Here is a 27,221-nt window from a genome sequence, read left to right on the forward strand (position 1 = left end):
ATGAGCAACTCCAGTCCCCACGTAACCCCACCAAAACGTGACGATAACACTTCCCAAATCCATATGTTAGGCACTTCTAGCTCTGACAGACAGGCTCCATCACATTTCCTGCAGCAGCTTTGGAGCCACCACATGCTCTGAGTCTGCCCAGCAGAAGCTGCGATCCCCAGGGCAGGACACAGGATCGGCAGCGGAGCTGGAGCTGCTCCCACTCCTGCTCCAGCACACTTCAGTGTTCACAGAAACAGGGAATGGGTTTGGGGAGACCCTCAAGATCGTTCCTTTGCACCATCCCAGGCTGCTCCAAGCCCCAATGTCCAGCCTGGCCTTGGACACTCCCAGGGATCCAGGGGCAGCCACAGCTGCTCTGGGAATTCCATTCCAGCCCCTGCCCACCCTCCCAGCCAGCAATTCCCAATTCCCAATCTCCCATCCAGCCCTGCCCTCTGGCACTGGGAAGCCATTCCCTGGCTCCTGGCCCTCCATGCCTTGGCCCCAGTCCCTCTGCAGCTCTCCTGGAGCCCCTTTAGGTGCTGCAAGGGGCTCTCAGCTCTCCCTGGAGCCTTCTCTTCTCCAGGGGAACATTCCCAGCTCTCCCAGCCTGGCTCCAGCTCTCTGAATAAATTTGTGCCCTCCTCGACTCAAAAATAAAGAGCCACTGGAACCAAGACACCTATGTAAACAAAACCCAATAAACTTTAGCCCTTTTCTCCATATTTCAGGATAGCAGCAAATGCTAAAGAACTGACATTACAGAACCAAATTAATTCCCTACCACTGAGAAAATGTTATCAGTGCCAGCCCAACTTCCAGCAACATCCCATGGCAAGCAAGAGCTCAGGTATCCCTACACCTCCTTGCTGCCCCAGCAAAGAGCAGTTGTGCAGAACTGAACTACCCGGAGAGTTGGACAAATTCACTTTATTCTCACTAAATGAGCCTGACCTCACATTATCAACTTGTTTATGGAGCCATTACTAAAACAATACTACACTGATCAGATCCTTTTGTTCGAAATTCCAGTGTCTCCCTACTCCCACATTCCAGACTGATGGACATGAAACCCCCCAGATCCACATTCCACTGTCAGCAGCTGCCACCCCAGTCCATTTTCCGTATCTCCCTGTTTTCAGCTTAGCCAGCACCTCTTATCTTAATTTTTCCTTTCTCTGAAAGTCCTATAAATCTGTCAGGTCATTTTGGAAAGAAGGTGACCCGAAAGAGGCACAGGCAACGAGACAAAACCCATCAGATCATCTGACCTGGATGGGGTTGGAGCAGCGAGTGCCCTCAGCTGAACAGGGACACGCAATGACAGGAGCCTGGCTCAGGCAATTTGTCACAGCCACCCCGTAACCCCTGCACCCAGAGAGAGGGGGAATGTGCTGGGGACAGTGACACACACCCAGAAGGGACTTCCAGTGTCCAGGCAATAATGGGAATGAAGTGATGCACAGTGACTGCTGCCACCTGAGCGAGGACATTAATGACAATTCAGGCGTTCCAGCAGCGATGATGTCTGTGCCTGGTCAGAGGGGTGGCCTGGACATAATTCCTGTGGTTATTTCAAAGCCTGGAGATGAGGTCAAAAGTCAAAATATAATATGGACATGTAGGGAAAAGCACATGGAATCCAAGTGATAGGATTTAGGAGCAAAATTGTCAACGCCCCATCTCTTTTTGGACTGAATTTTGAATATTTCCTTACCAAAATGTCCCATAAATCTGTCCCTCAAGTAGGCATCCATCCACATTGTTATTCTGGAGTCCAAACTCTTCCGAAATTGAGGACAGCCCCAAAGGTTTGTGTGGCAGCACCCCAAGGTAACTCAGCACGGCCTCTTCTGGGACACTTTGTCCCCCACAACCCCAGATAAGGACTTCTAAACACAAAGGTGTGACTAATGGGCCGCTAATTAAGGATAAAGCAGCAGCAATTCCTATATTTAAGCCTTTATGCACAAACTTCTTTCAAGCACAGAGATCTAAAAATGTTAGAGGGTTTTCCTGGACTTTAAAATGGTCCACTTAAAGCTGAGCTCAGCTAAAATGTGGTGAGATTCAGGCAAAGTTTTCAAAGTTATCTTCTCCCAGGGACAAGGAACTACCTGGAACCTGCTCCTGCCCTTCCTGAAGCTCTGAGGATCTGAGAGAGCACCCAAAGGTGCACGAGAGACAGCATTACCCTCTGGGAGCCGATTGCTTTAGAGTCATCACAAACCAGAAACATCTTGAGTTTAAAAACTTGGCAGTAATTAACTGTATTTTTATACACAAGTGTAAAAGGTGGCTGCAGAAAACTACATGGGAAAGCTGACTACAGAAGGAAGGAAAAGAGAGTTAAATTTAAAAACTAAGAATGAGATCAGCAGTGGCTGTTATCAGTTCTGCAGCTTTTCTGGCCAGGTTGTACGAATCATTTCTCTCTTGTACAACAGGAGGGACTCTAAATAATTGTTGCATGGGGTCTCAAAAGGAATTACACCAAAATTTCCCCAAGTAGGTCATCAGCCTCATCCTCAGTCAGAATGGTTCAGGTTGGAAGGGACTTCAAGGATCACCTGACAGCCTAATGAACAGTTCAGCAGTTCTGGGCACTGCATTGTGCTCAAATCTGGGGTCTTACAGAGCTCTGTTGAAGCAGCAGGGCCTTGTTGTTGAGATTTATCTCCCCCCTGACAGCAGGAAAGTCTCTGAGCTTTGATTTAAACCTGAAGCTAATTTAAGGGGCGGGTACACCCTTCTGTACTGTAATTTATTCTTTTCAATACAAATTAATTCACCTGCTTGCTGTAAACTTCACTTGTGATTTAGGTTTAGAACCGGTTCTAATTACCTCTGTATTCAACAAGAATTCAAGACACTTTCCATGGCTCTAGAATATGAGCATCTTAAGGCTCTCAGTCTCCTACAGATGCCAAAACCCATTAAACCTTTCTGTGCCTTACTCAACCCTCTGGGCAGGTTAATGGCATTGATATATGATCTGATCCAATTTATCAATTCCAACAGACAACCAGGAGCCACACAACCTCTCCAGAGTGATTCATAAAACAAGTATCAAGAATATGCTACACTCTTGGCATCAGAAACTAAAATTCTGCCTTCTGACCCACCTAAAAAAAGCTCATTTTCACTGAGTTATCAGCACTGTAACTCTACAAATTCTTCAAAACATAATTGTTTCCACAGCAGTGCTAATGAGAGGAATTAAAAAAGAAGTCTTTATCAAGCTAATGTTTTCCTTGGGAGCGATTTCCCACTACAAATATTACACATAATGAAGACACACTCTTTACTTTTCTGTCATCAATTCCCTTTGGACAATGATCACGACAATGTGGAGTGCCACAGATGAGTATTTCAGCTTGAAGGGATTCCTACTGGAATACTTTTTTTTTTTCCAAAGGCCAGTTCCAGTGAATTCTGAGGAGCAGCACAAACACAGTGCTCAGTTGGCTTCCACACCTTGCTATTAACGTCAATGGGGCCGCAAAACAATTAGAGACTTGGCCATACATTTGTGGTAGAATTAGTTCCATACATGATTTCAAAGCTTTGCACCTGCATCAGCTTAATTGGACTCTGCTACAGTCGAAATCACCGAGCTGAATTTTCTCATTTCAAGTCTTATTATCAATTAGGACTTTTTTTGCAGCAATCAAGGGCTGCCAGTTGAAATATCCTTACCTAGGCTGATTTTCCTGGGAAATATTCTCCCCTCTCTGGTAACCATTGTCAGCCACCTGAGTGGTGGAGCGCTTCACAATCTGCTTGAGCTCCTGTTCCAAGCGATCCTGGATGGCTTTCACCGTTTCTGGGATTTTCTTCAGCTTGGCCAGCCCTTTGATGAGTATTCCCATGAAGACAGTGCTGTTCTCCTCTGGATCCAGGTCCGTGTCTTCTTTGATTTCCAGAAGGCTTGAGTCTCGCACTGCAATGGATTTAAAAAGGCTTAATCCCAGATTTAAACCATTAAACCCAACATCAGCACCCTCAAGAAGCACGAGAACTCCTCTGGCTTCACAGAACTCCCAGCACGTGAAGCAACCAAGGATAAAAGGAAACCAGAAACACTTGGATTTTGGGGGGAAAGCCGTGGATATTTCTGTTTGCTTGGGGGCTTCCCTAGACATAAATACAGCAGCCTGCACACTGGATTGATTTAGGAACAATTCATGGTGTAAATTCCGTGTTAGGAAACAGAGGAAGTCTGGTACAACTAACATACTCATAAATGAGAAAGTACAATATCCCTACAAATCCCTTGAATGTGTTTCAAGGAGCTAAAACCCCCTCAGTTTCATCCCCAGCTGTTTTTCCTTGCTATTTCCTTCACCAGAGAGGAATTTTCATTACAAACAGTATCAAGCTTAAGAGACTGCTGATGAATTCAGCAAAGTTTATGCTGCCGAAGTGACTGATTGTTTGATTTTATCTTTTTCTGCTTTATTACGTCTGTCAAGGGGTTGATGAAGTTACTCAAATCTTCCAGCAAGGCTTCTAGAAGGGAAAAGTGAGAAGAATTAGAGAGGATACTGCAGACATGGTCTTGAAGTAACAGGGATTGCACAGGGAGAAATCCTGTTGCTAAGCGACCGGGGATGGGAAAGCAAGAGAGACTCTGCTTGTTTTAAGTAGGTTCATTAAGCAACATTTCTTAATTTACAGATAACACCCAGCACCAACAAAAGCGTGGCTCTGTTAAAGACTGGGTGAAACATTTAATAAATATATTGAAACACTTCTGTGAAGTAAGTGTCTTCAAGGCAAACTGAATTAAAAGCATGCTGGAAGATCTACAGCCACCCTGTGCCATGCACCATGCCAGATCCTTGGATCAAAATTAAAACCCAAAGGCTGTTCCAACTGACTGGGGCTGAGCTCTGAAAAGGCTGGTGGGTGACAGATGACTCCCATGGTTTCAACTCCTCGACAGATTTTTTTTACTTCAGAACTTTTCCAAGAAGCTGAAGAAATGTCAAAAGATCCAGCAGAAGGACGTAAGGAACATGGCAGGAGTGAGGGATGGCACGTCACAGGGAGCTGTCTGAAGCTGGGACTCTGAACAGAGGAGCAGCAGCAGCGCTAAGTCAGGGCAAGATCAAGAAAACAATGGCCCAAGGATGGTGCCAGTTTATAAATGAAATCATGATAAATGATTAACCCTCCTCTCAGTGCCAAGTTTACACCAGCCTCAGGCTCAGTCAATCAAGAGGCTCCTTTTTTCCAGCAATGTGATCCCAAACTCTGCACCTCTGTATCAAACCAAGCTCACTGCACACATGGTCTCACATGTGAACACAGAGCACCAGGGGAGAGCGAGGTGAGAGTGGATCCTGCTCTGGAGCCAGGCTGGGGAGAGCTGGGAATGTTCACCTGGAGAAGGGAAGGATCCAGGGAGACCTTGGAGCCCCTTGCAGCACCTAAAGGGGCTCCAGGAGAGCTGCAGAGGGACTGGGGCCAAGGCATGGAGGGACAGGAGCCAGGGAATGGCTTCCCAGTGCCAGAGGACAGGGCTGGATGGGAGATTGGGAATTGGGAATTGCTGGCTGGGAGGGTGGGCAGGGGCTGGAATGGAATTCCCAGAGCAGCTGGGGCTGCCCCTGGATCCCTGGCAGTGCCCAAGGCCAGGTTGGACATTGGGGCTTGGAGCAGCCTGGGACAGTGGGAGGTGTCCCTGCCCATGGCAGGGGGCTTGAACTGGATGAGCTTTAAAAAGACCCCTCCAACTCCAAACCATTCCATGGTCCCATGATGATGAACATCAAGGAAGATCAAACAGTGCTTTTTTCTCTCTCACAAACACTTTTTTCAATTAAATGTGAGCAAGTTACAGAACAAGCAACTAGAAACGCCCAGAATGCATTTATTTAAAAAAAAAAAAAAAAAAAGCAGCAAAACCAGCAAGGCTAATATAAAGACATTTCAAACACCAATTGGAATTTAACAACTGGATGCAAACCTATTCCTGCTCAAAGCTCTGCTCCATCACAGACCTTTCATCCCACGGAGCTGCAAAGCCCTTTGTGGCTGCAGTCCTGGTCTCTGCCCACTCTGTTATTGTTATTTGTTATTCTCCAAAACCCACAGCAAAACTCAAGCACAGACACAGAAAATGAGCTGTGAACAGACAGCACTGGAAATGCTACAGGAAGAAAGGTTTAACCTATTCTTTTTAAAAAAAAACCCTAAATATCTTGTTTCTCTGAGTTCAATGCAGATATTTCCCAGCCTAAGCAGCCTCTCAGAGACCAGGTCCCTGTTATGAGGCTGCAGCCCTTTGTAGGCAGCTTGTAAATTATTCTTAATATCACACAATGAACACCCCAAAGGGAGGAAATGGAGCTGTAGCCAAATGTGAGGACAGCATTTAAGAGGAGTAAAAGCAGCAATCTTGCTGAGAACTCTGCCAGCACACTGAGACAAACACTCTTCCATTTTCAAAAGAGCAAACCAATTTCCAGCACCCTCAAACAGGCAGGACATTGATTTACATCTCTTACAAACAAGAGCAGAGTGAGCAATTTGATATCTGGGAGCTGCACACAGGTCTGGAGGCTCTGTTAGATCTGCTTGTTTGATGAAACAGTGGGAAACCTGTTTTCAGTGTGTTCCCTGCACATTGTGCCTATTAAACAGGAGCCCTGGGTAGCTCTGGGGGCCCATTTATCTGCGAGATCTGACAAGATCCCAACCCTGGGTAACTGAGGGTGTTCTTTTCTTGTGTCTTCAACACTTCAAATGCCCTCTCCTGCCATTTAATGTCATCAAGGGGCTGTGTGACCACAAAGCTTTGGCCCAGGAAGGAGCTCCTCCTGTCCCTTTCCTCTTCCAGGAAGGCATTAAAGGACACAGGCATTTACTAAGGAGTTCACCCGGAAAACTGCAGCCCCACATGCTGCTCCCTGTGGGCAGAGGAGTCCATGGGTGAGGAAAGCTGTCCCTAGAGATCAGCTCTCAGAAGTGAGAGCTTTGTCTGCATTTACTCCTAAACTGGGAATATGAATAACTTGGTTATTCTTTGGGATCAGGAAGTTATTCCTAGCTTTGATTCTTGGAAGGAAGGAGATGGGAGAGCAGATCTGCCACCCTGGACTGCTGGAAGGCAGACTTGGGCTTGTCCAGGAGCCTGGCTGAGACTCCCTTGGGAGCCTCTCCTGGGGGGTAGAGGAGCCCAGGAAGGCTGGACATCCTCCAGGAAGGAAATCCTAAAGGCACAGGAGCAGGCTGTCCACATGAGCCAAGGGATGAGCAGGTAGGAAGAAAACCAACCTGGCTGGACAGAGAGCTTTGACTGGAATTCAGGGGAAAAGGAGAGTTTCTGGCCTTTGGAAGAAGCAGAAGGCAGCCCAGGAGGAATAGAAGGATGTTGTGAGGTTGTGAAGGGAGAACATGAGAAGGGCCAAAGCCCAGCTAGAACTAAACCTGGTCACTGCTATAAAGGACAATAAAAATGTTTCCATAAATACATCAGCAAGCAAAGGTGGGCCAGGGAGAATCTCCATCCTTTGCTGGATGTGGTGGAAATAGTGCCAAAAGGAAGAGCCTGAGGTGCCAAATGCCTTCTCTGTCTGTCTTTAACAGCAACACCAGTTGTTCTCGGGGTGCCCAGGGGAAGGCAGGGATGGGGAGCAGAATGAAGCCCCAGAATCCAAGGGGAATGGTCAGTCCACACCACTTGGACACTCACGGGTCCATGGGGGAGACAGGATCCACCCAAGAGCTCTGCAGAGCTTTTCCACCCTCCAGCAGATCAACTCCCACCCAAGCCACAGTGTCACTGCTGAGGGCGCCCTCATCCAGGTCACTGACAAAGATGTCAAACAGCTTTCTCCAGGAGAATGTTTTGGGAAACAAAGGCTTTACTAAAGTCCAGGTAGACCTGACACATCCACAGCCTTTCCCTCATGCTCCAAGGGGGTCACTTTGTCCACAGAAGATCAGGTTGGCCAAGCAGGGCTTGCCTTTCCTAAACCCACTCTGACCGGGCTGATCCTCTTGTCCTAACCAAGTCTGCAAACCTCTTGTGAAGCAGAGGAGTTAAATACATCTTTATCAAAAAGCCTCCTAACACAACAGCTTAAAGGAATGATGATTTTGCCACATTCTCGAATAAATTTGCAGCCATTTTCACAAATTTTTCATCACCAAACCATTTTTCATCTGAAAATGCACAACTCTGTGTTGAGGCAGGCAGAAGTTGAGCCGTGGATTAAACCCCTAAAAGCTGAACCATGTGCACCACTGATTCCCCCACCTCTGGAGTCCCAGAGGGGGGAGCTTCCCTGATCCCTGCTGTGATGATGCCCTACAAAAACATCTGTTCCAGCTGGAATTCATTTGCTCAGTGTTGTCTTTTCCCAAGGAACCAACCTGCTGCAAGCAGTTTTTTAATAGCTCCAGTCTGATCCCCAAAAAGCCAACTTTGGGAACTCATTTAAGCAAAGCAGCTGAAAAAAAGGCTCTTGGGTCTTGTTTTTCATTCCAGTGAACGGCCAAAATTTGCTGCTCCTCATTACTGAAGGTTTCATTATCCACGGGCTTTTATGGGAATCTAGTAAAATTTAATGTACTATTTTCCATGATCTATGTCCTTCTGGTGATATCCTTTGTACCTTCAATCCTTCCAGAGAAAAGCACAGGAGTTCCTGGTGGCCCAAAGGCGTAATTTCAGATTTGAAGGAACATCACTTGCTAATTCCTGGTGCTGAATCCTTGTTCTGACCCGTGCATGGAGCAACAAAGGGGCAGCTCCTGCAGAAACGGGTCCTTGAAGATTGTGGGAATGTTCTGCTCTGCTTTGCTACCAAATCCAAAAGAAAGCCACTTCAAAATCCTCCTAATCAATAAAAGCATGAAAATCAAGTCTCCATATAAAAATATAAGCGCACTGTAGGCAAATATCTGATGTTGGACTGCACACAGAACAATGGATGAAATTATACAGAAACAGCAATTATGTGTTACTCTCCTGGCTTTCACCACATGGATCTAAAATCTCCTTGATTTTTTTTTTCCCCTTTCCCTCCTCCAAACACATCCCCAGATCATTAAATTTTAAGAACAAATGATAAAGGCAAATCAGCCAGCTGGTGTCAGATCCTCAGGTGAGGTTCATAAGAAGAGAAGAAATCTTCTGAAGATTTACTGAGCTCGTTTGAAGGAGAAGCACCTGTGACTATGAGGTAGCACAATGGCATGTTTTAGATTCACCTTGAGAATTGGACATTCCAAGCTCTGGCTCCTGCAGGGATTTTGCAGGAGCAGGTTTGAAGGTATCCAAATGTTGTCACCTACACAGAAGTCCCTGGTTCTTGAAGAAAGAGAGCCAGGAGCAGTACCTGGACCTGACCTTAGGACCACCACACTGCCTGGCCCTTGAAACTCCATTTTTCTCCCAGTGCTCAAAACCAAAATATCACTGAAATAAATTAACAATTCAGCATAAAATCTACATATGCCACCCACAGCAGTATTTATTGTCACTACCAGCTCATCCTCTGCTGGATTTCTAAGAAGTATTATCCCAAATTTCCCAGGAAAAGGCACTTTTGTGGTTGCTGTGAATCAGGCGAGCACATTTTAGAGTTCCAGGAAGAGCCTGGCAAAGCAGGAACCTTCCGAAATACCCTTCGGAGTACAGAAAGTTCAAGCAGAGAAATATAATTTAAAAGTGAATTTATTTCTCTGAACCGGCATGAAGGGAAAGTGTTACTGGTGAACTGCCACATCTCCAATCCTCAGGTGAGCATTACTGAAGGGTTTGTTTATTTTATGTGTGGCAGGAACAGCTTTAATTTCCTTATAAAGATTCTACAGCACAATGTAACCTCTCCTCCGGGAAGGGAGTGCAGGAAGGACTCCAAATTTTGGCATTTTTGCTTGGATGGGATGAATGAGCGAGTGCTTTAGAATGACATCCATTAATATGCACAGCCACTTTGGTTTATCAATAAAAAGCCAAAGAACTTAAGAGACTAAAGGTAGAAACAGCTTTTCTTATGCATACACATAAGTTTTAAATTCTCTGGTACTTGTGCAGTCCTGGAAAAGGCTACTTTTAAATAAAATTACACTGAAAAAATCTACATAAGTACATTGTGCACTTGAAGCAGAACCATATGCATATTTCATGCTGATCAAATGTTTTCTGTTAGAATCCACATCTTTGCCAGGCTGAGGGACACTTGCCCAGCACTTCACTGAGTGAAGATACAGAGCACAAGGAGGAGCCAAGGAAGAGATTTTCTGGTGCGTTGGGTGTGAAGAGCAAGAGGAGATCTGCAAAAACAGGCTCATAAGGGGCATCTCCTGCTCTATTCCCCATCAGCTCCATGACTTCAGACCTTTTGGGTTTTTTACTCTAGAGAGGACCAATATTTTAGGGGGGAAAATAGCAGACACTCTACAAATCATTATAAAAGAAGTATTTTAACATTTAGAGGGACTGGAAGTAGATGGTCTTTTAGGTGCCTTCCAACCCAAACCATTCTATTTCCAGTAGTAAAGCTGGGATTCATGTTTTTGTGGTTTATTTTCTCAATTCCTCAAAATCCTGTGATCTTTTGTAGGAAAACTGAACTGAACTTCTCACTGATCACAGAGTAGAACAGGAATGCTGAAGTTTTTCCCTCAGAACTTTCATACGGTTCTTCTCTTCCAGCTTTCGAGTGACCAAGCTGCAGTTTCCAGCTCTGAAAGTTTGTGACTCCTCACAAACCTCCAGGACACAGAAGAACAGCCCCAGGCTCCAAGAGCAGCCAGCCTGGCAGGAGCAGAGCTGAAGAACAAAGCCCCTACAGGAGCAGAAGATAAGAGTAATCAAATGGAACAATCTCTGAGGCAACTTCGACAAAACTAGAAACAAAAGGACAAAGGAATTAATAAGGCTGAGAAGAGAAGGAAAGAGTCTCTGCATTTGAGGAATACTGAAATAATCAGGTTTGAAAGGGGGGAAGAGGCTGTAGGTCACTTCTGTATTATTCATCAAGGACAACCCCACTTATTAATCTTCTGAAACAACACAAAGATTAATTTCCCCTCTCTGCAGCCCTTGCAAAGCCTCTGACAAAAGCACCAGAGAAAGAGTTTTCCTCAGTGTTTGCTGCAGTAACACAAATAAAAGATCAGCCCCAGATTATTCCTGTGTACAGACAGACCTTTACTCAAAGTTACAAAGCTCCCACATGGAAAAGATTTGACCTTTTGGCTCCAGCACAATAAAAAACTTCAGTAATATCTACACAAACCTGGCTGCCTGCAGTAAATAATGTTGAGGAAACCTCCACACGGAATGAACCCACTGCAAATCTCTGCTACTCAAGATATCAAGAACACAATCAAGGTGAGAACAGGCACAGAAAACTGAAGCTGGTGGGGGTTAGGAGAGGCAAAAGATGATTTTCCAAGAGAAAAAAAAAAGCAAGTTCTGCCTCTGAACACAACACCCCCTCGTTTTGTGACACTGCACCAATCGCTTCCCAAGTTTTAGTCTCCCCTGAGCCACGAGGGGATGATTTGCCTCCTCCTACTCCAGCAAAATCAGCTGAAGATCTACAAATGAATATATATGGCTGAAATACTCACTGCTGGAGCCTCCAGGAGTGCTGAACTGGGAAGTCTCAAGGAATTTCCGAGGTGTAGATAAATTAGTGACATCCATCAGAGGCACAGGAGAGGCATCTTTCACAAGGGACCTGTGTGAGGGGAGAGAATTAAAGCAAGCAGTTGATTATTATTTACAATCTTTGCTCACAACAAATAATCCACCTACTCCTTACATTTTAAGCCTAAGAAACAGATGTGCCCATTTCCATGCCTTCTGTTAACTTAATCCTCCAAACTTCTTTATTCCCACCAGAAACCCTCTTCCCTGCCCTTCACATTCCTGCTGGGAGCACACCTATGTGCATCCCTTCCCAAATGAACCTCCTTACTCAGAAATGAAAAGATTTTCCACTTGGCCATTTTCATCATAAATTCACATTGTAGTAATTGCTAAAAACGTGTCACACTGTCCCAGCTGCTGGACATGGCAGGGGGACACAAGCAAGAAATCATTTTTAGGAGAAAGAAATGAGGAAGTCTCCTACAGTAGAGCTCAGGATGTTTGCTTAGAGGCCAAAATGCTCACAGAAACCTGCAAAAACAAGGGTTAGGCTTGGTGTCCCACAGAAGAATCACCCAAAACAACAAGCCACCCTTGCTGCAAGAGTTCCTGTTATCAAATACCCACAAAGTGCAACAGGGAATGTGAGAAAAGAGAACCCAGATCAAGAGAAAGGCAGCCAAACAAAAGTGCAGTTAATTAGCAGTCCCCCAGTCTGAGTACACCAAAGCTTTGTGGCTGTTTTTAATTAACGAGATGAGGAAGGAAGAGACTGATGACTTACTAGCAGTCCTCCTTCCTAGAAATTCCAATTTCAATCAATCCTTTATTTTAAACATTCATTTAATGCAACTGACCATCTTGCATTTTTGGCAGGCAGATTTTTATTCCTTGTCACAATAAAATGCTCATTTCTCTTTTCTCTGCATCTCTATCAAGTGCTGGCTCCATCTCTCCTACTCTGCAAAAATTATCTCCCAACACAGTGTCTCTCTTTTCCAGCCACCTTCTTCCTTCCCTCCAACAATTCAAATTTAGAATTTGCAAAATCAGGGAAAAATAGCCTATAATTAATTGAATTTCCACTGACTACAAGCACCAACCAGGTAAGAAGTTTCAACACCTTTAAAACACCTTGGAAACACATCAAAACCAAGACATTTCAGCTCAGAGACTTCAATACTGTGGCTTCCATCTCATCACCTTATGGGTGGTTGGAAGGCTTTTAAAACTTGGTTATTTCTTAGAAAATGAGCAGGTTTTCCTTGACCTGAGCCTCATGATCATAACATTTGTAGGAAAGGGATTAACATCAGGCATGGGAAAGAATGCCCAAAGGAGCTGTGGGAAGCAGCAAAACCCCGAGAGAAGCACCAAGAAAAGCCAAAGAACGCGAACAGGCTCGAAGGTGCATCAACAAATCTTGAGTTTTCCTGCTCTCCACAGCCACAATCCTGAGGGATTTCCACGCCAGAAGTGCAAGGCTGGGGTGTAAGCTGCTGTCTCTGTGCCACGTTTGTGGCTAGGAACGGGGAGTGCTGTCCCACCCGAGCCTGGCTCTGTCCTTGCTGCGCTGCCCCACACGGTTGGTGGATTTGATGTAGAGGTGCCGGTGCAATTCGTCGATCAGCACCAGGTGCAGGTTCATCTTCTTGCTGTGCAGCTCCAGCCTCAGGTCACTCAGCCCCTCCACCTGCAGGAGGGGACCCTCCAAGGAATCCACTGCTGACACCTGGGGGGGCAAACAGGGGATAACTTTTAGACATCAATTCTTTCAAACCTCACCGTCAATTCAATCAACTCTTGCAATTTTCCTCTTGTTTTAGGGGTTTGTCTGAATACCAGGATGATTCTATGCTTAAAACCCTTCTAAAGAAGAAAATCTTGAAGTAGTATTTCTTTATGTCTATTCCCAAACGAATTATATAGAAGGGTCCAACATCCAAATAATTCAGATTTAATGTGCAGCCTTCAAATGTTTTGAGCATATGCAAAAAACAAGTCAGCGAAAGCACAGTTCTTTAATAAAAATCAAAGCATGGTTTATCCCCAAATAAGAGGATTATTTAGTAGAAAAGTGTTAGAAGAAGATAGTGACAATGATGTTTGATGGTTGTTATTCTTTCCATTACAGAAACACCAAAAATACCCATTATTCCTAATTCTACAAATGGGGACAAAACGCCTTAAATTTAATTTGCTTAAAGTCATGACAAAAAAGCTTGGGAGGCCTCATCCTTTAGGCTGCACAAGGGTTACGTCCTGTGGCTACACCATCTGAATATCTGAAATAATGACCAGCTGACATCCCATGAGCACTAAAACGAGGCTCAATTGCCTTTTCTATCCGAAAAACAAACATGGACAAAACCCAAGCATGGACAAAACCCACCAGGAATGACAAACTGGTGCCTAAAAGTGACACCCTCACTTGTGCATCCCTCCCAGTTTGGATGGGTTTCTATTTAACAGTGATTTCCAGTTGCTAATAAATAACTAAAGGCATCCCTCTGCAGCTTCCAAACTCTCAGTGCTGATGTCGTAAGAAACTGGCAATAGCGTGTTTGGCATGCAGAGTTTTAAAATAAAATTTAAAAACCCATTCCCTGCTAACTGAGGATGCTGTCAGTGAAATAAGACATTTACTTGCACTTCAGGATCTCGGTTCGGAACAAACCTGTCAGCCAAACATTAAAAATTAAAAGCAAAGATACAGCGAGCAGACAGCCCAGCCAAGGGCTGCTCCCTCAGTACCAGTAAATATTAACTCTGCTGAAAGAACATCCATCACCAGTGTATTCCTCTGCTGGCCTCCAACTCCAGCAAAAAACTGGAATATCCATGGGACATCCAAGCTTTTTAAATTCATTTTTAAATCTCCTCACTTGCCACACAACACTGTCCATCCTCCTCCTTCCCAGTATCCATCTGGGAACAGTCAGGGAAGTTTGGCCATCACACACCACAAAACCACCCCGAAGATGAAGGGAAAACCCAAATTCCTTCTCTCCAGAGGAGGTGGCAGAGCACACACAAGGGGAGCAGCTCAGCAGGCACCATGTGGGAAACTCTGGCAGGAGTGGAAGTGTTAATTCTTCCCTTCCTCCTTTGGCAGGTGGAGCTGTCCCCCAAATCTTCCCATTCCAAAGGCACTTGAACCCCCCTAAAATCGCTTTGGGGAGCTGCTACTGCCCTGGGAGCTGTGCCAAAAATCCCACCAGAGCAAGGAGAAGGAGCAGGAGCAACATTTGTCACACTGGGAAGCCGAGAGATGAAAAAGCAGCCAGAGAAGAAGTGAAATCAAGAGTGAAGTGACACTAAAAAACTTCCAAGACATCCAGGAAAAGTTTTCTCTGAAACGCAAGGAAGGGGAATTGAAACTTTCCACTCGGATCTTTCAGCTCTGGTTTTGTCTTGCCAGTTCCTAAAGAGTTCACTGCTCACAGAAAATAATTATTAAGGCCAAAATACAGCTCCAAAGCACATCTTTTAAGGAAAAAAATGGAATAATCAACCCTTTAGTACACAGTGGAAAAAAAAAGGTTCAATCCATGTTCATGGAAATCAAAGGAAGGTCTCCAGTTGGTTTAGGTGGCAACAAATATAAAAATTATGTTAAAAAACTAACCAAACGTTTTTCCTTTCTGCAGCTTTGCTTCCAGATAGATGATTTAGGTCCTGGCAACAAAGCAGCACCCAAGATTCTATTCCAGAATAAAAAAATATGAGATTAAAACCTTTGTGTGCTGGATAAGGCACCCCAGAACAGAGTAAGCAACCAAAAGGAAGCAAAGACACCAATAAAAAATGCACAAAATTAAATATACAGTAAAGGCAGATCAGTAATGGAACTTTAGAAGAAACTTTTTTGTCTTTATGCCCCCACTCAGCTCCTAACACACCAAAACTTGGATTATGCAAGAGATGCCAATCAGCTTTCCCTGGTTTTTAACACTCCCATCACCTGCTAGGTGCATCCAAAAGGAGTAAAAGATGTGGAATTGGATAGAGAGGGGAAGAGTTATCCAGCAAGCCTCCAGTTAATATCGATGATGGAAAAGCAGCCCAAGAAAACCTGGAAATGAGATGGACAGAAGAACTACAAGTGGTTCAACGGTCCAGAAAAAGCAGCTGATGGTCCTTCCTGGCTCTTTTTTTCCACACACACGGCTCAGTTAAATGGAAATAAAGTGACTTTTGTTTGTTTTTCTGCAGGGGGATCATGGCATTGTGTTGGACTAGCTGGACACAAAGGTAATTACAGGTAAAAGAGCTCCCCCACGTTATTCTTTTGGCAGGGGCTGGGGTGTAGAGAAGAGCCACAGTAACACAAAACAGCTGGAAAGAGAATCGACAACAAACAAATTGTTACTCTTCTGGAAAATCTGCTTTACGATGAGCAAATTGGACCAAAAGAATGGGCAGTCCCCACCAGTACCTCCTTCAATTCTTTAATTCAGCCCTCTCACCCATTGAAAGCTGCTCATGAACACACAGTAACTGTAATTTAGTCAAACACTAATTAAAATATTGGCCTGGATTACCAGGGAATTTGGCTTAGATGATCTGATAGTAATTTGTGATGTGCAAATCTTCTTATCTCTCTCTACTTATTAGTACCTACAGTAAGTAAAGACCCTTTAGGAAACAGAGACAAAACAAGCCTGAAAAAAGAGCTGTGCTTTGTATAAGCTAAAAATTGCAAGTTTATAGAAAATAACTGTGGCACCAGCACCATTAGGCAGCTTGTTTAAAGGTCACAGGCAGTTTATAGCAGAGCTTAATTGCCTTAAAAAGAAAACACAGCTAAACACTTGCTTAGTGTACCAGGCAATTTGGAGGGGTTTAATTTAGCATTTTACAACAAACGAGAACCTAAGTGCTAACAAGGTATTTGTCAAAATTCTTTCTTTCCTGACTCCAGCCAAAGTTTTCCAATCTGCTTGCAGTGAAATCTATTTATTCCCTCAAAGGTTCTGTGGAACCCCCCCAGGCCTGGAAGTGAGCAGAGATAAAGTGAAAACTCTCAATTAGATGCTTTTTTGCAGGGAGGGGAAAAAAAACCAAAATAATGATAGAATCATCAAATCATGGAATGGTTTGGGTAGGAAGGGACATTAAAAATCAAACAGTTCCCATGGGCAGGGACACCTTCCACTATCCCAGGCTGCTCCAAGCTGCATCCAGCCTGGCCTTAGACACTTCCAGGGATGAGGAATCCACAACTTCTCTGGGCAACCTGCGCCAGGGTCTCACCACCCTCACAGGGAAGAATTCCTTCCTAAATTATGGTTGTTCAGACTAGAAAACCAAATCCTTTCTGGCTGGGAAACCAGTCTGTTCTGAATTTAGACAACAGATATGAAAACATGAACAAGCAACAGAGAAAGGTTAAAAGAAAACAACATGGTGGGTCATAATTCAAGATAAAAAAAAAAGTCGTACACAAACACAATCTGACAAAAGGGAAAAGCTGAGCCCTCGGAATAAAAGAGTAAAATAAATAAACAACAACCCAGAAGGTTCCAGCTGCCTCGCTGGCGAATACAACACTGCTGACATTTGAAAGGAGAATTGATCTGCTGCTTTTACAAGGGACTCACTTTCACAAGGTACAGGAAAGGAAAATGACTAAAAACCAGCTTAAATAAGTGTAGGCAGATCTAAGCAAGCAGGTCACTGAATTCCATTTGCACCTGACGTGCAGGAGATAAGGACTGAGCCTGGAAACTGCTGTGGAACAGGAAAAGTCCTCACAAGCAGCTTTTGGGACTCGGCAGTGGGCAGAAAGACAGAACACCCACAAATGCTGATCCCTCTCTTCCCTGGGAGGGTGGGGAGCCCCTGGATCCCTGGAAGTGTCCAAGGCCAGGCTGGACAGGGCTTGGAGCAACCTGGGATGGTGGAAGGTGTCCCTGCCCGTGGGAACTGGGTGATCTTTCAGGTCCCTTCCAACCCAAACTGGGGAACCAAAGTGCAGTGAGAGAGGCAGGATGGCAGCAAGAAACACTCACAGGTGACACCGGATTTCTGTGCCACCCACTGCCTCAGCACAGGAGCTGTGACAGATTGAGCAAAAGCCATGGGAAAAGCAACTTGAGAAAAAGGAGGGGAATAAAGCTTCTGGACTCGAATTGTATCTGGAGAGCAGTGAGAAAACGTTTACTTCAGTGGGGTTTGTTTGTGTTCTCTATTCTTCCCCACCTCAAGACCCAAATCACTCCTAAGTTTGTGGTAATTAGCAATAAAATAAGCAAGGAATTCCTGAAGTTGAGGCTGTTCTTCTTGTAAAATTCCCACATCTTCAGTTGACAATGGAGGGAATCACAGAATGTCCCGAGTTGGAAGGGACCCACAAAAATCATTGAGTCCAATTATGAGGACAACACCCAAAAACCAGAAGCCCATGAAGCACTTGGAGCCTCCACTGCTGGAAACACTTAACGAGTAACTGATTAAAGCTGCTTTACGCTGAATTTGTATCTTTTCATTCCGAGCTTGACAAATTCTATCTTCAATTCCAAGGTTTATCAAGGCTGTGCTTCAGCTGTAGATTTGTTGCAGTATTTTGGTTGCAAGGTGAATGAAGATGAAGCTGAAAAGTGATGGCCTTTGAGGATGGGCCAGCCAAATAATGGGATACATGGAAAACTTGTGCGTAGAAGAGGAAATCCAAACGTTGGGAATTGTCTGCTACCAAATTGCCACAGCACGGAGTGAGGTGGCATCGAGACAAATCGGTGAACAGGAATTAGTTAAGGAAAAAACCACCCTGGTGATCCTAAAGGAGGGAGTCTCCAGCTAAAATCATGGAAAACAGGAAAAGCCCAGAGATATTCCTGACTGCCACTGCCTCCTTCTCCCTAAAAACAGGAAAAGGAGCAAAGGTGCCTAGGACATGAGGATTGATGAGCAGCTGATGGACAGTGCTGGGTGTTGATGAACACAAGGGATATTCAGGTGAGGGAAAAAATTGCTCCCAGTTTTTCCTCACTGCTCTCCAGGTACCATGAGTCCAACAGCTGTATTCCCCTCCTTTTTCTCAAGGATCACCTTTCAGGTGAAGGAAAAAATTGCTCCCAATTTTGTTTACCTTTAAGAATCATTTAAAAATCAAGAAGCAAAAAGCAAACAAAGAGCTCTGAAAGATGATGACGGTTCCTTTGCAACATTTTGGGAAGAGCTGAGCTCACTCCCCTTCATGGCATCGTGACCAAACGATGCACAAAAAGGGGAGGACTGACACAGATGACTGAAGCTGAGACGGGGAGAGGTTTGGAAGACCAGTTTGAAAGATTCTGAGCTGCACACACAGAAAAAAGTGCTCAGTTTGCAGGAAAACAGCTCATCCTGGGACAAGCAAACTGATCTGATGGGGGAAGGAGAGGAAAAAATGTACAAACAGAAGTCAAAGGGTTATTTTGGGCAAACCTGTTCTGAAACACCTTAACACAAAGGACAAACGGCTTTTATTTTGCTGAAGTGTTCCAACGGCAGTGACCAAACACTGTTTTCCCTCTGTCAACTTTTAAATATTTATAAAATTATGTTCCTCACTTGCTGTCCTTTCCTCCAGCTACAGAATTTAATTCTTTTGCATTTGCCTCAGTCACCCATCAATCATTCTCCTTCTTCCTCCACTCGCTGTAATTCATCAATGTCTTTCTAGCAACAAAGTGCTGGAACCAAAAGTGGTGCTGAAGAAAGAGAGGGGCTATAAACAAGAGGTTTATCCAACTGCTCACTTGGACCTGAACACAAATTCTGCAATTTCTGCACCAGTACGGACAAATGACTTCCCTGAAATGGTAGAATTATCTACTGGCATCACAAAATTACCCAAGACTTTTTCCTTCCACTCCTCATTTCCATTTTCATCCCAAATGTTTCAAATGCTTTGGCAAAAGCTAAATTTATTACACCTTTCCACCAGCTTTAAAGCTGCATTTTCAAAATAATTTAATCAGATTTATCTGGATTATTTTATAGTGTCCCATAACCCTTCAGCAATTTTTCATGGTGTCATTGCAATGTTTTACTGGGGATAAAATTCTGTCTTACACGCCAGAGTTTAAAAAAGAATTCCTGGAAAGACCAGTGATTGCTGGGAAAGCATCCTCTGTATTCCAACTCTGCTCCACCTTCATTACAGGCTGATTTCTCACTTAATGAACTTTCATCAGCTGAAATGAAGGGTTGTTATTAGCAGAGCTAAGAGCCCCCTGATGATGCTCTGGAGAGGCAGCGAGGAGGAGCTGGGGTCAAGCACGTGGCAAAGCAAACGAGGCAGCTTTAGGTACTAAAACTTCATGCAAGAGGACTGCCCTGATAATGCAAATTACAGCAGGAAAAGAATGAGAGCAAGAACTGATAACTATGCCCAGGGGAAAAAACTGTAAGATGTTTCCAAGGGACAGAAACTCCATGTTCTAATGTGTTTAAAACTAGCCTGAAGTTGATAAAAGATAAGCAAAACAGATTTTAGAGGAAAAAATATACAGGAAACAGGTGGAAAGCATTGGACCAATACACCACCAATCCTTCTGGCAGGAAGAACTTACCAGCGTTCTACCAAACTTAACCTGGACAAACCAAATGCCCTCCGATCCTCCTCGTGTGGCCCCAACCTTTCACCAGACACACAAAGCCCATGATTTCTGTGTTTTTGTCAATCACCAGAACATATTCCAGGTGTACCTGGAATTAATTAAATTAACAAAAACCAAAGTGCCTCTTTCTCAGCTGTCCCTCACCCTAACAAATCAGCATGTTTGCCAATCATTGCCAATTAACAGAAACCTCACAGGGAACGAGATACAACCCTGGAGATGGCACTGCTCAAAAGAGAATTTCAAGCAGAGCCAAAATTTAAATTTACCTATAAAAGCATTTCTACAGAATCCCAAACAAACCAAGGTCTCTCATTTCCACCTACTTAATTCCAAAATACAAAACTCTTCCACGGCAGCACGCGAATCCCAGCGCTGCACTAAGGAATGCAGAAACAAAATGAAAGTGTTTTTATTGATTTTCCTTGTTCCAGCTGAAAGGCAGGCAGTAAATAAAATGCAGACTGAGAACTGCATTGCTATTTTTATTTATTTCATTATTCCACGCTACTTAAGGTGTAAGAACTCTGCTCACTACAAGGCACTTTTAACTGAAAGACTCTCCCTGTGTCATCCTGAGGAAAGCCACAGGCGGCAGCTACAGTCAAGAGATAAAAATGAAACCTCTCAGCCATGCCCAGGGCTACAAACAGCCAACTGTTCCAGGGAGGTGTCGTCACTCCAAAGTCCTTTCCAGAGGATTAACATGGAGTGCACAGAAAGTGAGGAGTACTGGAGGTTGTTGAGGAGGACAAAGAATCCCAGGATGGTTTGGGTTGGAAGGGACATTAAAGCCCCTCCAGTGCCACCCCTGCCATGGGAAGGGACACCTCCCACTGTCCCAGGCTGCTCCAAGTCCTGTCCGGCCTGGTCTTGGACAATTCCAGGGATGGAGCAGCCACAGCTTCTCTGGGATGAGATGCTCATTATGGCATGAGTAAGAAGAGGGTAAATATTTTGCACACAGAGCAAAAACCTCCCTCAGCTCTGAGAAAACATCTCAGGATTTTAAACCCCTCGCTTGACTCCCTCTTCCCACAGCAAGGGGGGGTTCCTTGTCCTCACTGTTCTCCAGGATATCCCTACCCTTGCTTAATTTCTCCTCTCTCTCCTTTTCCTGTGCCACCTTCATTTGTTTTCCAGAGCAGCTGTGGCTGCCCCTGGATCCCTGGCAGTGTCCAAGGCCAGGCTGGACAGGGCTTGGAGCAGCCTGGGACAGTGGAAGGTGTCCCTGCCCATGGCAGGGGTGGCACTGGAAGAGCTTTAATGTCCCTTCAACCCAAACCATTCCATGATTTCTGCACAGCATTCCCACTTATCAACACCCCTTCCACTTCTGCCCCTGTTGTCACCCATAAAGTCACCCAGTTGTGTTGTAAAGTCCTACAATTAAAAAACCAAAGCCGCTTCTTTTGTAAAATGCCAAATGTGCAGTGACAAAGTGGTCCGCTCCAAAGAAATCCTGCTGTTATCATTCACATCAGAAAGCAGAGCAAGAGATAATATACTGTTATTATTATTTTTCTGACATTAGAAAACTGAAGTTTAAGTTCTTAACTTTGGGAGAGAAATAAAAGTAGGTGTCGGAGCATTCCCTACTTCTGGAAAAACAACTAGTGTCACTTCAGCTTTGTATTTCCTGGGAAAAAGACATGGGAGAAGGATGTGCCCATGAGGAAAACATGAATTCCTCACTCTAATACAAGGATGGGGGAAGATAAGTGAAGAATAATTAAAGGATTCCATCCTTCCTTCTTTCCACCTTCACTCTTCCTTCTTGTCTTCCTAACAAAAAAAAAAAAAAAAAAAAAAAAAAAAAAGAGCAAATGGAAATAGCAGTGATCCTCCCTCTTATCCCAATTGTCCCCAATATCCAGCCTGCCCCTCCCCTGGCCCAGCCTGAGGCCGTTCCCTCTCTCCTGTCCCTGTTCCCTGGCAGCAGAGCCCGACCCCCCCGGCTGCCCCCTCCTGTCAGGGACTTGTGCAGAGCCACAAGGTCCCCCCCAGAATCCTTTTCTTGTTCTACATTAAACAAAAACCACCCACAAATGGCTGCACGTGCACTCAAATGCCACATAAAAGTGAATATTGCTGTCAGTAATTCAGTGTGTGAAAAAACAGCTCCATTTCAGGAAGAAGTACAAACTCACTATAAAAAAGGCACATAAAAAAATGGAAAATAACTAAAATGCATTCCAGCTCGAACAGGCATTTTATCTGTTCCAGACATTCCCAAATTCTCCGAAGCTTCACAATTCCAAGGATGCAGGAAATGGGTTCTTTTAGACAACCTGCAATGTGCAACTGTAGGACAGCAAACCTGATCCTACTGCCTCTGCTCCTGGAATTATCAAGATGCTGGAAGAACACACAACAGGAACACCTGATATTTGTGTGCTGCTCTGGCTGGATACAGAATCAGAAAGAAAAAAGCTGTCACTTAAAAAAATTTTAACTTCATACAAATGTAAGCTGTCACAAAGTACCTCTGCATTGTGTTTATCCGACTGGGAAAAGCTGCCAGTCTTTTATTAACAATCTCTGCCTGCATTACTCAGTCACTGCACATTAGAACCAGCAGCTGGAGAGTTTTGAGTGATAATGAAACCTGTAACAAGCCATCCTCAGCCGTCTTTTCCAAACAATAAGGGAATTAAAATTTCAATTTAAATGCAGAGGTTTGAAACACGCTTCAGTGGCAAAATTACTTCAATTAATGTGAGTGGAATACAAAGAGCAGGCTGCAGGAATGGGATGCAGCAGGCTGGAATGATGCCTTTGGAGTGATTGCATCCACCCAGCACAGGGCTGCAAAGGTCTAATTCCGACTGTATGGATCATAAGGCTACAGGAACAACATTAATCAGGGCTGCAATTGCAGGGTGAGTGCTACAAACTCCTTGTCAGATCACTTTGGGCTTTTTCTAAGCCACGAGCAGCTGTTTACCTTGAGGAATGAAACCAAAGGACAGGCAGATCTATGGACACTCTGCCTCCCTGACAGATCAGTAATGATTTTACATAATATTCCTATCATATCAAAGGAGAAGGGAATTATCCCACGGCCAGTGAGTGATTACAACATCACAGCCTTGCAGAGCTGTGTTAACACAAGATGGCAAAAGCCAATGAGCCTGCAGTGATTTTTGGCCGGGAAAAAGCTCCAAATGCAGGTGAATTACTGTTTCTTTATACAGGCACATTTGTCTTCAAATGAGAATTGCAAGTGTCAATGAGTGGCTGAAATTGAGTGTTCAATTTCCACTTGAGGTTTCTCTGCATTCCTTGATATATATTCAAAAAAAAAGCCCATGAACTAACAGCTGCTTTTTATATCATTATTATTTGATTTATTAGAAAAGAGTTTTCTATTCTGAAAACAAAAAAACAACTGGAGCAGCAACAGAAATGCTGCAGAAATCTATAAATCAGAGAGATCTGATGATGTCTCTCCCTCACAGCCACAGGCAACTTTACCCAAGCACACATATTTCTATACACATAAGTGTTTATATTTAAAATAAATGCACACAAAATGCTGCAAACCAGTGAGATATCAAATACATGGGCTGAAAACCATTTCTAAAGCATAATGTATGAGGAATCCTAAGCAATGTTATATTTCTTCTTACAGCTCCTAGCTTAGATTTCCAATAGGAAACAGATTACTTGACTGGAATTTTGAAAATAATTTTTTTAATTCAAAAAGGAACGCACAAAAAAAAGCCCAAACCAAGCGAACTGGTGCAAAAAGCAGCAACATTTCAACTGGTAGTCATGGCAACTCTGAATATTGCGTTTTAATACCTACATTGTACACCCTTAATTTACACCTCTTTTTTTACATCTGACTATTGAAAATATCAGGCAAACACCACACTTTGATGTTCCCATTTCTGGAGCTGCTCAAGGCCAGGTTCGACAGGGCTTGGAGCAACCTGGGACAGTGGGAGGTGTCCCTGCCCGTGGCAGGGGGTGGCAATGGATGAGATTTAAGGTCCCTTCCCACCCAAACCATTCCATGATCCTGTGACTGCAGCAGGGGTGGCACAGGAAAAGAGGAGGAACAGAGAAACAAAAGGAAGGTGATGGCAGAGTGAAACCAGACACGAGGATGAGACAGCAACAACAAAAACCAGGTGGGGTTCCACAGGCCATGGGAGGGTGGGAGGAGGAGACGGGCATCCAGCTGTGGGAAATGTACCAGAGGGAACAAGGTTAGTTTTACAAAGTCATATTTAAGGTAAAAGAAGATAAAGCAAGAGGGAGGAAATTAAAGTTCAAGGTGACAACATGAACATTTCCAGCTCCTTCTCCTGTTGGGTAATGACTTATGAAAAAGAAGTGAAGAGGCACGGCTAAGAGAGACAACAAAGGAGAGTAAAGTGGAAAAAAACCAAAATAAAGCAATGAAACATGGCCTTAAAGGCACTGTCTGGCAAAGAGGAATAAGAAACAGAGGTACTACTTTTGCCTCCACTTTTGAATCACAGAGTGGTTAAGGATGGAAAGGACCTCTGGAGAATATCAAATCCTCCTCCCTGCCCAAGCATGGGCACCTAGAGCCACATCCAGTCTGGACTGGAAAATGTTCCACAGAGGGAGACTTCAAAACCTCTCTGGATCTACAGAGCTTGCACTTGTTCAAGTGTTCAACCAGTCCTACAGTAAAAAAAGGCTGTTTTAGGGTCAAACTATTCCCTGTATTTCAGACTGTGCCCATTCCTCTTCTCCTGTCCGTCCATGGGCACCACTGAGGAGAGTCTGGCTCTGTTTTCTTTGCACCCTCCCATCAGACAGTAATAACCATCAGTAACATCTCCCCGAGGATTCTCTCAGCCTCTCTCCACAACTGAGATGCTCCTTAACCATCCCTGTAATTCCCCACTGGCCTGGATCCAGTAACTCCATCTCTCCTGTACTGGAGAGCCCAGAACTGGACTGAGCACTCCACATGTCAGGATTGAGAAGGGAAAAAACACTCCCTTGATTCTAATTACTAGAAGACAGTTCCAGGAATGGAAGGACTGGAGCCTGGTGAGGAAATGTGCTTGTTAAGTTTAGAAAAAGAAGAAAAAATTGTTATTAGAGGAGTCCAGGAAACTTCTAACTCCAGCACAAGACTGGAGCTGAAAGGCAAGCTTATAGAAGAGCTGGAACTGAAGAGAAAGAACACTTGAATGAAGGGAGAAAAAGAGACTTAAAAAGAGCTGGAAGTAAGCAGAAAGGATCAAGAGCCCTGGTAAAAGAACCACAGAGTCACAAAACGAATTAGGTTGGAAAAGACCTCTGAGATCATCAAGTCCAACCTATGGCAAATCCCCAGCACTGAGTGCCACATCCAGCTATTCCTTGGACACCTCCAGGGGTGGGGACTCCAAACCTCCCTGGGCAGTCCCTTCCAATGCCTAATCTGTGACGAAATTCCTCCTAATGTCCAACCTAAACCTTCAGGCTTTGTCCTCTCATCCACACAATGAGGCAAAACCACCTAAACTGTGCAAGAGTCTCCCCTCTGAATAATGACCAAAGCTGTGAGTGCATTCTGGCGATGGAATAGGAGGGACACAGGACAGCTCCTTGCATAATAAAAAGAGCTTTGAAATAACTGATAAGATTTTAAGAAAGAAGATGATCCGGGCAGATGTCTGGAAAATTAATTTTAAAATAAAGCATGAAAGTGCAAAAGAAGGAGATCCTACATGCAGATCAAATGGATAAAGAAGGGGGCGGGGCAAAGGGAAGGGGGAGGAAGGCTGTACCAGCATGTCCGTGGCATTGAGGTAGCGCTTGCTGGCCATGCACTGCTCCAGCTTCTGAGGGACCTGCTTGATGTTCTCGATCTCGTCCAGCAGGTTCAGGACGTGCTTGTGCTCGATGCCCTCGATCCACAGTTTGCGCAGCTCGTCCCGCTTGCAGTGCAGCAGCATCTTGCAGGACAGCAGGTTCTCCTTCACCTGCAGCAGCACAGCAAGGGTTAACTACATCTGGCCCTGGCACTGGGAGCCGCCCTTCCCCACGTTTGCCTTATTAGGAATTCCAAAAATATCACAGGGCTAAAACCAAATCTAATTTCCTTCATAGTGCTTTGGCTGAGGGGAACTGTAGAGACCCTAAAATCTGAACTTCTTTCCTAGTGAAATGTTCTTTAATACAGGTTTTATACCACCAGTGAAAACTGAACTACAGTACCACAAATGTAATTAAACACCAGATCCTCTTAACCACAACCAAGGCCTGATGTGCCCGTTTCCCAAAAACCAATTCAGGATTTTGGCAAACAGCAAGAATCCAATTTTCAGTGGAAGCAAATAAGCCACCACTAATTTTCCTGCTGCAAACATTTTCCATCTGCCTATTAAATCTTTTGGCACATCTCCTCCTTTCTTCAAGTTTGGTGTCCTTTCCTTGAAACAAGACTAGCTAAGAATAAAGCCATTTTCCCAATAACTTGAACAATACTAATTTTTTTGGAAGATTTAATCAGAACATTTATGAGTTCAAATCAGCATTTCCATTATTTATCAAGGCCATTACAAACCCTTTAGTGCTGCCATTCAGCTTGGTCCTGAGCCTCATGCCATCCTCCAAGTGGCAAAATCTCTCATTTTTCCCCCTTCAGGCAACATCAAGTGGTGGTTTTTTTCTCCATTCTCTCTACTCACAGCATTCCCTGCTTTCAGGTTCTCCCCTGCTAAGGTCAGTGTAACCTAGCTTTTCCTGCATAATGCAAATCAACAATCCATATTAAAATGTGGAAGCAATTAGCAGCACAGCTTCACACATTGCTTTCACACCACTCTTGTTTTGTGATAAGTTATGAATACTTGGGGCCCAACCTTTTCTCAGGCTGAACTCTCACTGAATTACACATGAAGAGAGACACTCAGAAGGAGCCCTTCGATTTATTTTTAAATAATGAGCCTCTAAAGCACTCCACAAATCCCACTTCAGCTGCACTTTCTCCTACCTTGTCCACCTGAAGGCAGTTAAAAAAAAAA

General features: G+C 44.2%; 1 protein-coding gene across 1 annotated transcript in view; it reads right to left on the reverse strand.

Annotated features, from left to right (window-relative positions):
- The window catches only part of EXOC4 (exocyst complex component 4), a 268,855-nt gene extending 242,645 nt beyond the window's left edge, over positions 1-26,210 (reverse strand). The window contains exons 1-4 of the mRNA XM_042052282.1: positions 25,983-26,210; positions 13,159-13,343; positions 11,590-11,699; positions 3,691-3,934 (exon numbers count right to left, since the gene is read on the reverse strand). Coding sequence (XP_041908216.1) covers positions 3,691-3,934; positions 11,590-11,699; positions 13,159-13,343; positions 25,983-26,150 — 707 coding nt within the window. The 5' untranslated portion in view covers positions 26,151-26,210. The remainder of the gene's footprint in view (positions 1-3,690; positions 3,935-11,589; positions 11,700-13,158; positions 13,344-25,982) is intronic.
- Positions 26,211-27,221: the final 1,011 nt, after the last annotated feature.

This window comes from Corvus kubaryi, unplaced genomic scaffold (assembly GCF_017639235.1).
Source record: "Corvus kubaryi isolate FWS band 111438036 unplaced genomic scaffold, C.kubaryi_AGA036_p1.0 135, whole genome shotgun sequence".
NCBI lineage: Eukaryota > Metazoa > Chordata > Aves > Passeriformes > Corvidae > Corvus > Corvus kubaryi.